The sequence below is a fragment of the Rattus rattus genome, chromosome 4 (genome assembly GCF_011064425.1).
Source record: "Rattus rattus isolate New Zealand chromosome 4, Rrattus_CSIRO_v1, whole genome shotgun sequence".
In the NCBI taxonomy this organism is placed as follows: Eukaryota; Metazoa; Chordata; class Mammalia; order Rodentia; family Muridae; genus Rattus; species Rattus rattus.
Genome location: NC_046157.1, coordinates 8,118,238 through 8,136,338, shown reverse-complemented (window position 1 = coordinate 8,136,338; position 18,101 = coordinate 8,118,238). Strand labels below are relative to the sequence as shown.

Below are 18,101 nucleotides of genomic sequence, written 5' to 3'. Positions count from 1 at the left end.
TTCCAGAGCAAGAGCCCTTCCTTCTATTCTTGACCCTGTTCTATTTCTCCTCTCTCCTAAGGTGTGCAATAAACGATAGCTTCGTCACTTGTATCTAGCAAGGGTGAATGGAAGAAAAATCAATAAATTGTCGATATTCTGAGATTCCGTCCTTCACAATAAATATATACACGTTTTCCTCTAGTGTTGAAGAGGGAGATTGAGGCTAGAAACGCCTGGAGTTATACAGAGCACTTGACTTGCCAGATGTGTCCCCTTCGGACACAAGAGTGGCAATCAGTCCTTCCCAGTAGAAGGTATGAAGAGAAGAAGCAGATTTCTGAAAAAGACATTTATTTTAAAATTTGTACATAATCTTTGGATAATTTAGAATCAACAGGTATGTTTTTAAAGTTTCTGACACAAACCCTGAACCAAGAGCAACGATATATTTGATTGGCAGAAAGAATCAAGAGGATCCTGCATTTAGGATGCATAGATGGCTACTGACGTCAGTGCCCACGTAGAAGACACTTTCCTGTAGCATTCAGTCATTTAAACCACCTCACCAAACTAACAGTGATGCCCTCATCACTCCGTGGCCCACCTTACTCACAAAGAGCACAGAGAAAGTCTAATAGACATCAGAATCATATTATACTTATTAATTTATTCCCCCCACATTAATAAGAATTAAAAACTAGAATCTACCCAGTGTAGTCTCCATCTCTAATGTACCTCTTGCTGACAGAAGGAACATCAACTTCTTGGCCACTCCATCCACAGTCCTAATGCCTTATATTGAGCGTGTGAGATCAAAAGAAGTGAGCCAGGAATTCTTTAGACTCATCCCACACAGCGGCCAAGCAGCTCAATGCTCTGTGCACCCCCAACCCCAGCACAAATAGACCTGGGGTGCAGGCAGCAAGACAGTAGGCCCCTGCAAATTGCAAATGATGCAGTTGTCTCACAACAGAAAGAATGTCCTGCTCCTCTCGACTGCCCTCCCTTGTAGCAAGGCCCAGCACGGGTGTGATCACCTGATAGGTTCTTCATAAGGAAATAGGAAGGACAGCAGGGTACCTACTTCCTATACACTGTGGTCACAGCCCAGCCACGCGCTTTCCAGTGGTTCTCATACATCGCAGCCATGTTTTCCTGTGGTCCCCACACAGCCCTGTGAGGTAGGATTGTCACCCCCATTTTACAGATACAGAAACAAAGTGGCACAGTGAGGAAGTGAGGGGTCAACCTGGAAACCCAGGGCTTTTCACTCCGGGCTTTCTATTGCCCGAATAAGGCAAGGGGTCAGCAGTAAACAAGTTTCTGAGCTCTAAGACAGTGGGTCTGCAGCTTGAAACACTGAAGCCCTGTGAGAACACAGGCCAGCCTTGATTGTATCTTAGTGGCCTTGGTTCAATAGCATTAACTTTGACCATAGGTTATTGAACCACTCCACACCAGAGGCTAGGTAGCCCACTGTGGCTTCCCACTTGGTAGAGAAATCTCAGAAAATCCTTGTGAGGGTATGCTTGCCAAACAGGGTGGGTGCTTCCTGCCCAGAGACCAGGAAGAGCAGGGCAATCTGTGATCACACACTTCACCCCTTGGGAAGAATCATTTATGATTAAGATTCTAACCTAAGTCCCAGAAAACATATTCCCCATGCCCTGAGAGACCTTTCATGGGGTGCCCCTAAGGTCAGCGAAAGTTGGGGTATTTGTCAAACAGAAAAAGATTAAAATTCGAGAGGGGAGCCTGCTATAGGGGAGAGTAACAATAGCAATTAGGAGAAGGTTTGGGAGTAGACATTTAAAAAAAAATAAAATAAGAACCCCAGTCTATCTGACTAACCTGCTGTCTACTGTGGGGCAGCACTTGGTGGTAGGGACTTCCTAACAAAAACTCCTTGGGCCTCCATGTTCTAACAGGCCATATAGAATATAACATCAGTGATAAAGGGCAAAATGAAAAGAGATCTTCCGACGCAGAAGGTGTGTATCTCTTCTTCCTCCAAGAGCTTCCCCAGCGCCACAGCCCTACAAGAACACAGCAGAGCTGGGTATACAGACAACAGGCTCTTAGGGAGGAGCACACGGAATGTTTGCATTTTAGCTGCCTGTTGGGTGTCTCTCTCTTCCATTCAGGTGATCAGATTGGAGACAGATGGGAGGTTTTGTACCTTTCATCTCCACAGGGAGTTGGAAGTGGGCTACCCAAAGTCCTTTGCTCATAAGCACCCAGGATTAAGGATCAGCCTAGCCAGACAGGGTGACAACAGGACTATGTCCCCAAGGGAGTGCCCTTGGGAGCACCTTGACTCTGGAGTAACTGAGTAGGCTTCCCCATCCTGCCCCAATTATTTTCTTCCCCTCCCTGAAGCCACCCTGCATCTGACACAAATCATGATTTGGGAGAGTTTCTTTCGGATGTGAAATCAATACCTAGGGAGAGACTTCAAGCCACAGAGGGTGCTGCTTTGAGAGGATGACATCATCCAGTTGGAGAAAACAAAGTCTAGTTTTGGCAACCCTGGTGAGAAATGTGGATCTTTCCCCTACCCATGTGGAAGGAGAGAAGGATGCTGTCTAGGAGGAATGAGTGTGGCAAGAATCTGGACTCCCATCCTCTGTGGCCCCAGGGAGGCAGGGTCTGCCTCCCTGCTATCAGGCTCTGGAGGCCCCAGAACTCTTGCCAACAAAATTCCCTAGAGTGCAGGAAGCAGGCTGGGCCTGTTGAATAAAAACACTCCTTCAAGCAGCGGTAACCAGGAGAGTAGCCATAAAATGACGTATGGAGAAGGATAAGGGTGCCTGGCTAGGTACTCAACAACGAATGTTCCGGAAGCCAGAAAGGGTGGCTTTCCCAAACAAATAAATGTCTTCATCTGTTCCCTCATTGAGATGCTTCACCATATTCTTCTCGAAGAGGAGCGGGTGGTAGGCACCCATCGTGCAAGCGCTGTCAAAGAACTTTTGGTGATAATAGCACACGTCCGTCTTGCGCTTGGATGGGAGGAACTCGTAAATATCTACCTGGTCACACAGCGTCATCATGATGATGATACCTGGAGAACGGAGCAGAGGTGAGACGTGTTCAGCAACCATGAGCAACCCAGACCTCTGCTCAGTATCTGCAGCTTCTTAGCACCTTGAATTTGGTGCAGTCAGTCACCCAGAGTTCTATCTGTTCTTATGATTCCCAGTCTGGGTTTTGCTGATAAGACAAGGCTGGCAGACTGGTCCACTTTACACCCCCCAACACCAAGGTCAGGCCCTGGTACATGATGGATAAACCTACCACCATGGCAGAGGATTAACGGACCCAGTCAGTGAATTTATCAATGGAGTAAGCTACAGAAACCCAACGTGACTGAGACAACAAAGCAAACAATGCTGTCACTTGTACTTAGCTCTTCCTGGCATTGCTTCACCCTGCAAAGGACTCATGGGGAATAATGAAGACGGCCTCATAGACTACCTGTAGGACGTAGTTCTGAGAACAGATTTTTCCCCTTAGTTGGAATGAGACAAGAGAAGCCAAAGCATGGAGCACAGTGGTGCTGTCCAGGGAGGCTGTGCAGTGAGACATAAACCCATGCAGGTACTGGGGACTCACCTGACCACCCAGACTTGACCCTGACAGGCTGAGTTGTCTTGTGCAGGAAACAATGCTTCTGTGTGCCTCAGTCGATCCCAAGAGGGAGCCCGTGTAATGCTTTACTTGTGGGTTATTGCTGGAGTTAAACGAGATCTCAGCACAAAGAGTCCTCTTCGGTAAGGCTTAATACAAGCTATCTAAAATGGAGCAGTTCCTAACCGAGAGCTAAGCTACAGACTGTGGGAGCAGCTCTGTTCTAGAAGAATCACATGCTGGAAAAAACACGTTGGCCTTCTGCTTGCTCCTAACTCAATGAGGGGGAAAGGCCTGGCTGACTCGGGCACTACAGAAGCACCTCTAGGAATGACAGGTGGGGACACTTCTCAGTAAGGCCTGAGCACAGTGGTGACAGGAGAGGGATAGGCATGGCAGGGGCAATGCAGACAGTAGCAGAGCACTGGGGCAACAGGAAGTGTGTTCCTCAGCATGTCACCTGCTGCTGCTCTTAAAGCTCCAGGAAGAACCCAGATGCACCTACCCGACTGCTGAAGCAGAGGGAGCGAAGGGGAAAACACACTGCAAGGGTCCCAATTTTTTTCACCCCTGCCTCTATTACTAGGGGAGCATTTGCCATGTCAAACCCACAGGGTAAGTGAAAGTCAGTTAGCCCTCTAGTATGGGAAGTAGACAGAGAAGTTGCAGTGGTGAGTGTTTGGAATCGTCTGGTTAAAGGTGCTCCACTATGGGTGCCCATGGAGGGAATGTCAATCCCTCTGCAGAGACAGCCTGCCCATTCATGGAAATGCCCCAGTGGTTCGTCCCAAGAGAAAAGGAGGGAAGGATGGATGGGCACTAAGATCTGAGGGATGTGAAGAGAACTTAAGAAGAGTGCCTTTGACCAGCATTCAATGCTCTTGTTCCTGTCCACCCCACATCTGCTTCCGGCTTCCTACATGGTCCCACACAGACAAGCTTGCCCGGGTTCTCTCATGGTTGTGACTAAAACATCTACAAAGCCAGGAGAGGCATGATTAACTTTCGTCAGGTTCCAAACATGACTCTGCAGGACGATGTTACCAATTCTATCCATATGTACATATGAAATGTTTTGTTGTTGTTGTTGTTTATAGTTTCTGGCACTGTGATTTTGAAAGATGCTGCATTAAAATGTCACTATCTGAATCGTAAGCCTAAGACAAGGGTCTTGCTTACTCCATCCAAGGTCCTACCTTGTCTCTTCCTCCTCTTTGGCTTTAACTCCCTTACTTGCTCCCCCGTCAGATGCTTTCTCCTCCACAGAAATCTCTCTGACCATCAGCTATAGGGGGGCCTTCTCTCTTACAATAGGTCTGCAGTCTCCTCATTGTGGAGCAAACTGAATGTGGCCTTGGATGCCTGACTAAATTCCCTCGGCCGACATCTTTTTTTTTTTTTTTTTTTTCTTTTTTCTATTTTTCGGAGCTGGGGACCGAACCCAGTGCCTTGCGCTTGCTAGGCAAGCGCTCTATCACTGAGCTAAATCCCCAATCCCCCTCGGCCGACATCTTATGAATAAAAGTTACACCTTATTTGAGATAGGACTTAGTACAGTGTATATGTAGAAAAGGTGTTCTGGTGAATGAAGAAGACAGAAGAAGAAAGCCAGTCCTCTGCAAGACAAACACAGGACTGACTTTTCCACACACAGACTCACCCAGCATGCCGGAGGATGGGGGATTTGGCTGAATCAGATCTGCAGAGATTTCCTGAATGATGTCCCACAGTTCCCATGGCATCTGGGGCTTGAGGATATAAAATGGCTGGCTGGGGTTCAGCCTTCGGTAACTCTTATAGGTTTCGAAGAAATTGTAGTCTGGTTTCTGATACCACTGAAACAGAAGGAGGCTGTGTGCTCAGCAGAGAAACCTTACACAAACATTCTTGCCAGAGGATCAGCCTTGTCTTGTGGAAGATCCCAAACATCAAATCCCAACCCTTAGTGGGCAGTCTAGTCTGGGCTAGACTCTGCACGAGCAGAGTCTCCGATTATAGGACTGTTGGGATGGTGATCTTGAAAACATTTCAGAGCCATCAAGTCTGGGAACGGTATAATCTGAAAGGCGGTCTCTGCACCATCCAGGTTGTCTCTTATTTGTTTGTTTTTGTTTTTAAGCAGTTCTCACTATTTAGCCAAGGCTGGCCTTTGGCTCCTGGTGTCAAGAGATCCTCCTGCCTCAGCTTCCCCAGTAGCTGGGACCATCACACCTAGGTACCCTTACTGTTAAAGGAGAGGAAATTGGAGCACAAGTTGTTGTATCTATGGACTCAAAGTCCTTCACTTGACTCATGCAGACCCGAGTTATAACTGATCAGAGGGAAGCAGTAGACTGGCGTGAGGGCACTGTGATAGCCACAGCTAGGAGCCATCAATGGACATTTAGGGACAAAACATACCAAGAGCAGTGCTTTCTGCAGCTTCTATAAAGCCATTCCCCCTAGGTTTCTATAGCCCATGCCAAGAGACCCCACATATATAACCCACGTAGAGAACCAAAAGTGAGTAGACACTTCCAGAAGGCCTGAGAATCCAGCAGTCCCATGGCTCACATATTCCCTAAAAGAATCACCATTGCAGTTCTGTGCCACTGAGTTAGGAAACCAAACACAGGTGACTTCTCCCATCTACACGCTGCTCTCCCATCTACAACATGGGGGTGACCAGGCCTCCCCCTAATTCTTGATAGTGTTACAAGAGAGTGAAATGAGAGTTTTAGACACTGCAAGTGAGGAGCAGAAAATTTGACGATGCGATTGATGGGGGTAACGGTAATTACTGTCACTTCCCACCGAGGTTCATCAGGTGCAAGTACAGCGATGACCACATCCTGTTCCACAATACCTCCTACCCAGTCTCCGCCATACCCGATACCCACCATTGCTGGAACTTGCACGTGACCTTCCAGGGAAGGCAAGCACAGGCACTAGTTAGGAGGGGGGAATTCTGAGTGTGCTAGTCCCCACGGAGTGGGCTGCCTAAAACTCAAACAGCCAGGAATGGCTCAAGTCACACACAATTTTAAAAACCTAGCAAAATGAGGAAACCTGAGGGCAGAAGAGTGGCTCACTTACCTTTGGGATATCTGCATGATACACGGATGGGTCCCATACAATTAGGATTCCTTCGGTGTACAAACTGTCCTTGAGGAAGCGCTTTTCTGTGGTGACTAACTACGGTGAGAAAGAGAAAGGCTGTAACGTGAGCATTTACGTGTAAATATTCAGCTTGTAATAACACCTGTAATACATCATCGGGTTGGTACGCACTGAGGTCTAGAGCCCCATCAGGATCTAAAATGGTTGCGCGCTTACCTTCAGTGGAAAGAAAGAAACCATGCTAGAGTGGACTATATTAATGACAGCTGCCAGACATTGATTACAAAAGGTTTGTCAGACTCTGAGTCTAAAGGGCCACAGTGAAAAACGGTACAGAACCCTAATCCTACAGCCATATTGTGATGGTTTGTATATTCTTGGCCCAACGAGTGGCACTATTAAAAGATGTAGCCTTGTTGGAATAGGTGTGTCACTATGCTTGTGGGCTTTAATATCCTCTTCGTAGCTTCCTGGAAGCCAGTATTCTGTTAGCAGCCTTCAGATGAAGATGTAGCACTCTCAGCTCCTCCTGCTCTATACCTGCCTAGATGCTGCCACGTTCCTGTCTTCATGATGATGGACTGAACCTCTGAACCTGTAAGCCAGCCCCAATTAAATCTTGTCCTTCATAAGAGTTGCCTTGGTCATGCTGTGTGTTCACAGCAGTAAAACCCTAACTAAGACACATACCTTGCCCAGGAGCAGAAGCAATAAAGATAATAATGGCTCATTTTCAAAGATGCCACTGGCTGGGGTCCAATGACAGACACACTGAGAATACTGGTGAAAGCCAGAGTTGGGACCGATCTGGGGCCAGCGGGAAAATTCCCACCACAAACCTCCGAAAACAAGGACCCCTCCCTTCCAGGAAGAAAAAAAACTGGTTTAATTCCTGGAACAGATGCGAGGCAAAATGTCACACAAAGCCACCTGACTCCCAACTGAAAGTCTTAAATGGTACACTGAGTAGATTTGAAAGTTGTTTCGCTCCATCAAGTGCACATAGTACCCTGCCTCGTTACCACTGTTCAAATTCTGCCCCAAATGTTTGCAAGGTCTATGACTCCTGTTAGAGTCTGCTCAGGGTCCTCTCTCGTTGAAGTGCTTTTGTATCGATCACCGCCTCCTTGAGTCTCATTCAAGAGGTCCTGGAAGAGGTTCAGCTCGAACCTTACACTGGATCCCTGCTAGCGTCTGCCAGTCCAGCAACAGTCCCACCCCGAATTACTAACAGCCATGCTTGTTGCCTAATCACCTTGGACATGACAGGGTCATATATCTGATAAGCTTTAACTAAACTCGCCATAAAACTTAATGATGAGCCCACACCCTATTCATCTTTGGTAAGAAGTAAAGGAGCACGAGTGCCAGAGGGAAGGATAATCCCCAGGGACTACAGACATCCCCTCTTGGTTACTCAATCAGTGAGGAAGGGAGGAAGAGAGAGACACTCTGTGCTACGAACTATTCTCTGAACTCAGCCATTGTGCCTACCGCTCTGGGCAGATGCCTGGTCTTGCAAAATCCTAAAATAACAAACTGTCCTGCTTTGGCTACTCTGGGTCTCCAATACTCATATTCTGAAGGGAGGGTCCTTAAGTCTCACGGGGCAAGTCAGAAACGTGGGATTTCAAATCATTAAATATAATTAAAGATCTACGGAAATCCTTCCAGCCATCCACAAAGTCTAGTGTCTGGTGTGATTACATTGTCTCTCACAGGGGCCAATACAGACCATAGTTTCTCTGTCACCAAGACAAGATCACGGTGGCTATGGCAGAGTACCAGAAGGCTGCAGCTCATGTGGAGAGACCAAGTATACTTAAAAAATCCGCACTTCAGATGCAGGTTCCCACCGGGGTAAGGAGACGCTCATCTGCAACGGTGAGACTGAGCCAGAGCCCGACTCCCCATCCCACTCTGGCTGCAGATAAGCGATTAGCCTGTCTGGCTGAGAGCTAAGTGTGCCAACCTTGATGGGATGCTTTTATAAACCAGAGAAAGAACTTTAAGCCAAAAACTGCATTTAGACTCAACAATTTCACTTTAAGGAACTTATCCTAAGAAAGAATCTACGATCAAAGGAATGCATGCATGGGATCGTCGATTGAATTATATCTCAAAGTAAGGAAAGTGTGGCAGTGGAAGACGGAAGATAAGACCTGGATACAAAAGGACCCAGGTCCATTCTTGTCTTCACCACTAATACTTACTCTCTTCTCCCCAAATCAACTATTTTAAGTCTACCTCGTGAGCCAGCTCTGCCACTCCTTTGCATCTGCCCAAAGAACTCAGCATCCTAGTCCACCGACACCTGCCTGGCCACGTTCATTGCTGCTCTATCACAATAGCTAGGAAACTGAAACAAGCCAGATGCCCTTCAGTTGATGAACAGACAATACAAACGTCACAGATACGCTTCCTCTTCAGCAGGGAAGAAAAACGAGAGCCCAAACTTGGCAGGCAAACAGATGGGACTAGAAAAGATCATACCGAGTGAGGCAATCCATACCCAGAACAACAAATATCACATGTTCTCTCTTACTGGAGATTCCTAGCTCCAAATCTAAAAGATGTCACACCCGAGAGATATAACGTAAGTATTACGGAACACACCACGAACTTAGGAAATAGAACCCAGAGGCCCCTTGAGCTGGAAGTGACCTAAGTACCCTCTCCCTGAGGACAACCTTCATAGTAACAGAAGGTGCTATAAAAGTTCCCAAAGGTGGGAAGCCACCAACAGTCCCAGCTATGACACCTATGAACCGTATCAACTACCAGCATGGCATAATAACCCTAAGGGTAGGTAACCAATAGTTCTCTAATTGGAATTAAGACAAGCTCAACGAGAGGGATGCCTTGCCTGGTACTGGAGACTTAGCTAAGTACTCAATGCTGGTGGTGCAGCAGGCCTTAGAGGAGAATCTATATCCCAATCACTACTTTATTAAACCTGCATAACCCCTAACTACAATCTAAACATTTGTCCCTACACCCACTGGTAAGGGCAGTCCTCTCCCCTCATCAACCTGCATAACCCCTAACTACAATCTAAACATTTGTCCTTACACCCACTGGTAAGGGCACTCCTCTCCCCTCATCAAGGAAGCTTTTCTTTGTAACAGATGAAGATCATTATAGAAAACACAACCAATCAAAATATGGAGTTGTGGAGCCCAGTCCCAGTGGATACATCTACAAAACGCTACCACACCCAGGGCTCAGGGAACATTGCAAAAGAGGGGGCAGAGAGATTCTAAGAGCCAGAGGGCCAGGGAATTTGCTGTGAGATTGTACCTCCTAGTACTGTTAGAAACTGTACAGGTAAAGTCTCATCACGTGACTGCCCCAACATGAGCTGAACGTGGATAACACCAGCAAACACGTCAGCCTGGACAGGAAAAGCTCAGGAGGCGTCAACCCTACAGGGAGAACTGCAGGCATTTGGAGCAGGAGGGTGGTCCTCCCCAGGAGAGAGCACACCCATTGGTTGTCCAGTGCCAATCGGTCAGCCCAGAAAACACACGTACAAGTGACATTATATGAACTCAGCAGAATACTGAGGAATGAGTGTGTGTGTGTGTGTGTCTGTGTGTGTGTGTGTGTGTCTGTGTGTGTGTGTGTCTGTGTGTTTGTGTGCGTGCATATAACTATTAGCAAAAAAATGTCGTGGGTTTTAAGGAGACAAAGGAGGAGTACATATGGAGTTTTAGTGGGAGGGAAGGGGAAAACATTGTAATTAGACTGTAATCTCAAAAATAACAAAAAACAGGAGCTGCTTTAAGAATCAAAGGAAACCAGGAAAGGGAATAACATTTGAAATGTAAACAAGAAATACCCAATTTAATAAAAGTGGAAGAAAAAATAATCAAATCTGGGACATGAGTGAATAGGAAAGAAAAGTAGTCCAAAGGTTTAAAAGTGAGAATAGCTACGTTCCTTTAATATACAACACACACACACACACACACACACACACACACACATACACACACACACACACACGTGTGTACATATATACACACATTACATACACACACACTATGAGATCAACCATCAAAACACTCATCTCAAAGTGTAGCCGGAACATGAAGTTGATCTTGTCAAAACTGCATGGTGCATATGGCAAAAATAAAATTGAAAAGTGACTGAAAATGAGAGGAAGAAAATTACAATAGTCCCCTCTTACCTCAGTCACCCATGATAGACCCCAGTCCTACATCACAGCATCATGGAATCACAGCATCATCATATCCCTGCAGTGCCTGACAATGGCACGAAAGGGGTTCCATGTATGGTACAAAGCATGACAATGTCATGAACTCCCTATCCCCTCCATCACGTGTGCACAGGAAGACTTGAAGAAGCCGGCTCCAATTATGGGATACAGAATGGAAGGACCGCCCACTCGGTTCCTGCCCACATTCCTATCTCTGTCAGCAGAATGCAGATACCAGGTAAGTATACATCAGTGTAATCATCCACAATGACTGATTTAAAATGTCACCTTCTCTTACTACTGCCCCCCTCCAGTTGATTTTTTAGCAAGAAGAGGCTAGCAGTGGCCTCATTTGGCTTCTGTAGACTTTCCCAGCATCTACAGCTTTACTCTCCTCAGAAATACCTCGAGAGAAACAAAAGTTCTCCTTCATAATAAATGACAGCAATGTGCCATCAAATGGTGCTTACTACAACCTGAGTGTTTTAAACATTATCTCAAAAGATATTCACCCATGTCCTGGGAGGCATTAATACGCCCATTTCTAAAAAGTTGTAATGAACTCAGAGATGCCAAGGAACTTCCTTTCCCAAGTCACACAGCTTATTAGCCTATGAGTCAGACCACGAGTCTTCCATCCAGCTTGAGAGGCTAGATGGCTAATCAAAACACTGATGTCACTCGAGCCATGCAAGACTTGTCGAGAGGTGTCAAAGTTGAGTTTGAAAGTATCATGGGAACACTGATTCCTGCCTGAGGTTAACATGCCACACCAGAGAATTCCAGGACTGATCGGAGCACCATTTTATCAGTGAATAAAGGGAAGTTCCAGAGAGAAGGCAGAGTGCTGTGAGAGGCTGAATTTAAGGCGGAGGTAGAAATGAAAGCTGAGGGCAGCCTCCCACCAGGTGGCCAGCAGGAACACGTGACACTCTTACAAGTGCCAGGAATTCAGAGAAAGCACAGCGTCTTGTCCACATGGCAACCACTCATTCACCTGAACTGCTGGAGGTGAATGAAAAGGCATTCCAAGAGACCGGAGAGAGGAGAGAAGTGGTAGATTTGAGAGCAGAAAGTAGCCAGGGCTGGGATATGCCAGAAAGAAAAGGGACAAGCTATCAAGCTGCACTGTACCCCTTCCCATGGCCCTCAAAGGGCATGGTTCTGAACTATGCACATCCACTCCCACCAGGTGATGTTCAAATGTTACCTCAAAGAAAGAATCCCTGAGACTTCCGGGGGTATGGGGATGTGGCAGTGTGAGTTCCTGCCCCACTTCCTCCATAGCTATCCCTGTGGTTCTAGGTAGACTTATTCCTCATCTCTAGGTCTAAATGTCTTGTATACACACACACACACACACACACACACACACACACACACACACACACACACACACACACACACACACACAAAAAATGGCAGGGGGGTTACTCATCTGTGACTGCACACAACTCCGCTGTCCAGCCTTTACCTCTGACTAGTTGGGATGCTTTTCTCCCTAGAACACTTTCTCTTGTGTAGGGCTGTGCCCCGTCCTATTGAAATGATGCAAACCTTATTCACAGTGTGTCTGCATTTAGAGCCAGGGCGTTTAGGGAGGCTCTGGGGGTTAAATGAGGCCATAGGGTGGAACCGTCATCCACTAAGTGTGATGTCCTCACCAGAGAAAGAGACACTGGGGTGTTTGTGTACGGGAAGAAAGGCCAAATGAGATCATAGTAAAAAGCTGGCTGTCACCAGAAACCAACTGTGATGCCACCATCAGCTGGGCTCCTGGCCTCCATGACTTTGAGAAAATAAGCTTCTGTGGATTTTATTATGCGGTATTCTACAATTGCAGTTTGAGCTGACTAAAGTATCCTATGTGAGCATATGTGTACATGCATGAGTATGCTTTGTGGGATATAATAATAGACATGAAGGTATATCTGAACATCAAAGAAGAACTCTAAGTGCTTGAAGCTGTGAGATAAAAGCATGGGTGTGTGCATATGTGAATCCATACCTCTGTGTGTGTAGATGAACATGTACAAACATGTATAAACTATATATACACAACCATGTACACATTAATATATGCATGTAAACATGTACACACAAACATCTATAAATATGTATACATGTATGTGTTTTGTGTGGGTATACATGCGTGAACATGTATATATGTGTATATAATGCATATGTTGTGAATGTAAATATGTATGTTTCTTAGCTCAACCTGCTCCAAGGATGGAGAATCAGTGCTACTCCATCAGGAGTGAGCACACCGGTGATGGAGCTTGGTTTCTGGGACGACTTTTCACTAAAAAAAGAGCCTGCGAGTTTAAAGGAAACAGAAGAAAACCACGGATCAGTCCCTATGCAAGCAAGACAACACAAGGAAAGTAAGTTTTCTGAACTTTCAGTGCCCCTGAACAACACCCCCAGTTCTTCATAGGGGAATTAAATCTTTAGCTGTTTCCTGAATTCAGGGCTCTGCTCTGTTCTAGATAACACATTTTCTCTTAGGTTCTGGTCACGTAAACAAACGGTCACGCCCAGTGTGTATGTCTAGGGTGAGACCTCTAGGGCCAAGAGACTGAAGCGTGGAGTTCCTGGGTCTTTGTATTTCAAGGTTAAGTGGGAGGTCTGTGAACTTCACTTTAGGCGACTTCATATATTAGTGTGCAGCATAAAGTCATCAGCAGGGCCCAGGGGCAGCTACACTCGGCATTCATACAGCAAGGAGAAAAAAAACCACTTGGGGGGAGGGGGCAGTCCTTGCCTGAACAGTGTCTGGTTAGTAATTTGGGGTAACTGGCCAAGCTTTTGTCTCTCTATCTTTCACTGCAGACACTTAGGCAAACAGGGTCAACTCATTTCCTTAATTCTTATTTAGAGGCAAAGTCTCCCTGTGTTCCCTGTGCTAGAGTTGAATGCCTAGGCTCAAGCGATCCTGCCTGCCTCGTGTAGCTGGGATTCCGTGTGTGTACTACCATGCCTCCCTCCCACTCTTCACCGTGCAGTATTTACTAAGGAATTTACCCCTGGCTCAGAACATCCAGTCTGTACAGTCACAACTAAATTAATAATGATGGGATACAAGCCCAGCAAATGCCCTGGAACGTGTCACTACACCAGAAAGCACAAAAGTGCTATAAAAAGAAAAAAGAAAAGGAAGAAAGAAAAAGAAATGTGAGGGTGTGCACATCACAAGAAAAAAAAAAGAAATAGAGCCAGAATGAAGAAGCCACCGCTGGACAGATCTGGAATAATTTGCCACAAATGGAATTCAGAAGAGTAATGAATTACAAGCCACTGAAAAGAATAACAAATGTTGAGTCCTTACCAAAAGAAGGAAGGAAGGAGGGATGGAGGGGTGGCAGGCGCAAACTGTTTTGTTTGGACTGTAATAACCTGTTTCTTAACCTGTCTGTCACAACCTCACGTGGATTCGTGTATAACTGTGGGCGTGTGGCAATAAGGAAAGGTTGCAGAATGCACAACCACGAAATAATTCAAAAGCAAACATGCAAGAAATCTGAGGTGTTGGGGGGCTTCTCATCCATATTGTATTATAGGGTCTCCCTGCAGCCATAGGTCTGAACACAAAATATTTTGCAGTATAGGCTACCACGCAAAGCAAAGCCTAAACCCAAACCCAGGCTCAGATACAAAACTACTGCATGCTACAAACTGCAGCATGTCTGCTGAGCATTCCAAAGTTTTCTGCTCCTACAGAAGCATAACGGTTCAACAACAACAACAACAACAACAACAACAACAACAAATACTTTCAATTTAAAAAGAAGAAGCCTTGCTATAATGGGGCTAAAATATTAAAGGGGGCTTTGAAGACATTTACATTAAACACAATTAAAAGGACAAAGCTGCGGAATGCAGTATCTGTGCCTGAGTTAGAACCAAAAAGAACCTGTGATTTCCTACGACACACACCAAAGTGTTTAGGAACGGTATCTATCATGTGTACAACATGGGGCCCAAGGCAGGAGGAGAGTGAGTTTGAGTTTAGCCTGGGCTCTATACACAGAGAGATTCTGTCTTAAAATAATCGAATCAAATCAGTCAGTCAAGCCTTTCTCTTCTGGCCAACTCAGGTACCAGGAATGCCTATGATGCTTTTATATGCTCGAAACTAACTCTCAAACACATAAAAATAAATCAACAACAACAACAACAATACTTGGAATAAGCTTAACCAAAAAAATGAAAGACTTTGACAATGAAAACTTTAAGGCATTCAAGAGAAATTGAAGAACATGCTAGAAGACAAGAAGACCTCCCATATTTATGATGTGGAGAAATCAATACTGTGGAAATAGCCATCTTATGATTTAACACATCCTTCCCCTCATAAAATTCCTAGTGTCATTCTTCACAGAAATGGAATTAATTTTAGAATTATTCTAAAATCAACTTTAGAATTCATTTGGAAGCACGAAATTCCTTGGATAGGCAAAGCTAGAATGATCAGTCCAGGGATGATGATGCGCTGGTCCCTCCCCTGTTACTCACTCACTGAGAAAACGCCGTACAGCCGGATCTTATGGAGCCGTTTTCTCAATTGAGGTTCTCTCCTTTCAGATAACTCTAGCCTGTCTCAAGTTGACATAAAATTAGCCAGCACACTCACTGCTGGAGCAAGTCATATAAAATTCAACTGTTTGGGCTGGAGAGATGCCTCACCCATTAAAAGCAATGTCTGCTCTCCTAGAGGTCCTGAGTTCAATTCCCAGCAACCATGTTGTGGCTTATAAACATCTATACTGGGATCTGATACCCTCTTCTAGCATATAGGTATATATGCAAATGAAGAACTCAAATACACTAAATAAATAAACAAACAAAGCTTAAAAATTTTTCAACTGTTTTTTTTTTTTTTCAGTGAACTTTGGACTCTGTTATTTTACCAAACTAGTTGTTAGTGTTCTAACAGAACGTTTTTTGGTGGGGGTTGGGGGGCTGGATAAAATTTAGCTTTTTATGTATAATATGATACCATTTGTAAACAGATGGGATTTTTTACTTTTCTTTTCTAATTGTTGTGGCGAGGACTTCCAGTGTTGTTTAAGCAGGAAGAGCACAGGCAGGTGTCCTGGTCTTGTTCCTGCTGTAATGGAGAGCTTTCAAGTTTTCACCATTGCGAATGGCGTTTGTCTGTTTTTCATAAATGGCCCTTGCTATATGTTAAGGTGGTTTTTTCCACGGGTTGGAGATTTGGCTCAGTGGTAGAGCTTTGCCTTTAGAAGGCAAGGCCCTGGGTTGGTCCCCAGCTCCGGAAAAAAAAAAAAAAAAATATGTAATCTACAAAATATATAACAAAAAAAAAAAAAAAAAAAAAAGGTGGTTTCTTTCCATTTCTAGTTTATGGAGCAATTAATCATGAAAAGTATCTGCATTTTGTCAGATACTTTTTGTTCATCAGCTAAAATGATCATTTCCCCCTCAATTCTATTAATCTATCATATATGTCGTCAATATTTTATGTCTAACCATTCTTGCATTCCATAAATAAATCTGACTTGGACAAGGTAGCCATCCTCTTTTAAGGCCATCTAGTCTGGAAAGCTGTCATTTTATTGCCAACTTTTGAATAGTCCATGAGAGACATTGACCTGTAGCTCTCTTCTGGTGTCCCGGCTGGTTCAACTATGAGGTAATGTTCACAGAACAAGTTAAAGAGTCTTTCCTCCTCTTCACTCTTTTGGTTAAACATTTTCAGAAAGAAAATTGCTTTTAGAAAGACTGTTTATAAAAAGATTACTTTAATATTCTATATAGTTCATCATGAAACCAGGGAGTCCTGGACTTTGTCTACAACTTTAAAAAAAATTATATATATATATACACATACATATATATATGTATGTATATATATTCAATTTTATTACTCATTCTAAGTACGGAAGGCTTTAAGCTTCATTATAGAGTGGTTTTGGAGTTTTGTTTCTAGAAATTTGTTCACTTCATCAAGGTTGTACTATTGGTGTAACTGTTTATGGAATGGTCTTTTGTAATCTTTTTGTAAATGTCTGCAGAACTGTAGTAATGTCTCCTTTATAATCTCTGGTTTTAGTCATAGGGTGTCTTCCCTCCTTTTGCCTTTGTCCCTTGAGACAAGATTTATCAATATAATTGAACTTTGCAAAGAACCAACTTTGGGCTCCTTGTTTTCCTTTATTACACCCCCCCCCATGTCTCTGTCTCTCTGACACACTCACACACACACACACACACACACACACACACACACAAATACATATATAAAATCTCTCATCTTTATTATTTCACTCTTTCTGCTAGCTTCATAGCTTAGATTTCTTCGTGTCACAAAGTTATGTTAATTTGAGGTCTTTCTTATCTTTCTTACCTTTTGATGTATGAATTCAGAAGTAAAAAAAAAAGTCCCCTTTACCAGTACTTTAAATGAATTTTCTAAGTTTTATATGCTGCATTGTGTTTTCAATCATTTCTAAGAATCCTCTGATTTCGTGTGTTGTGGGCTACTGAAGTATAGTTATCCCATTTCATGGAAGTATTTCTAAGTATACATTAAGTGCTCAAACAATCTTGGTAAAATAGGTTTCTGGACTAGCCATAAATTCCTACACAACACGATCCTGAGCTAAAGGTTAACTGCCTGACCATTTACTGCTGTCTGTCCACTTCAGTAAACAGCTCTTGTTTGCAGCAGATGTCCGGAACTGCCTTTCTGAGTGGCGCAATCATGTTTTCTTGCCCTTAAAATCTGAACGAACTGGAAGTCAAGGCTGCTTCCTACTAATCTTTCTGGGAATATCTTGTCAGCAATTGAAGCTCCATTTGACTTATTCAGGCCCCTCAAATACCCCATAACACCTTTGTGACCTCTTTTATCTGTTGGTTAAAGAGTATGCTGTGTGATTTCCATGAGTTGGGGGAAAAGAAAGAAAGAAAGAAAAAAAAAAACCCTGGAGATTATAATTCTTCACTCTCAAAGGAATAAAGGGCAGAAAAAACAGAAGAGAAGGGATGAAGAGAATCATACAACAAGCCAACTAGAACTAACATGAAGAGATGCTCTCCAACCAAGAGAGCACACATTCTTCGCAATGACAAATGGGTATTTTCTAGGATACACTATGATGGCTAACATTATGTTTTAAGTTTAAATTACTATGCTCAA

The 18,101-nt window shown here is 44.3% G+C and overlaps 1 protein-coding gene across 3 annotated transcripts in view; it reads right to left on the bottom strand.

Moving 5' to 3' along the window:
• Nucleotides 1-316: 316 nt before the first annotated feature.
• St6gal1 (ST6 beta-galactoside alpha-2,6-sialyltransferase 1) overlaps nucleotides 317-18,101 on the bottom strand; it is a 125,674-nt gene continuing 107,889 nt past the window's right edge. For all 3 annotated transcript variants that reach the window (XM_032900031.1, XM_032900033.1, XM_032900032.1), the window contains exons 6-8: nucleotides 6,688-6,786; nucleotides 5,273-5,447; nucleotides 317-3,046 (exon numbers count right to left, since the gene is read on the bottom strand). In XM_032900031.1, the coding sequence (XP_032755922.1) occupies nucleotides 2,805-3,046; nucleotides 5,273-5,447; nucleotides 6,688-6,786 (516 nt within the window). In that variant the 3' untranslated portion in view covers nucleotides 317-2,804. The remainder of the gene's footprint in view (nucleotides 3,047-5,272; nucleotides 5,448-6,687; nucleotides 6,787-18,101) is intronic.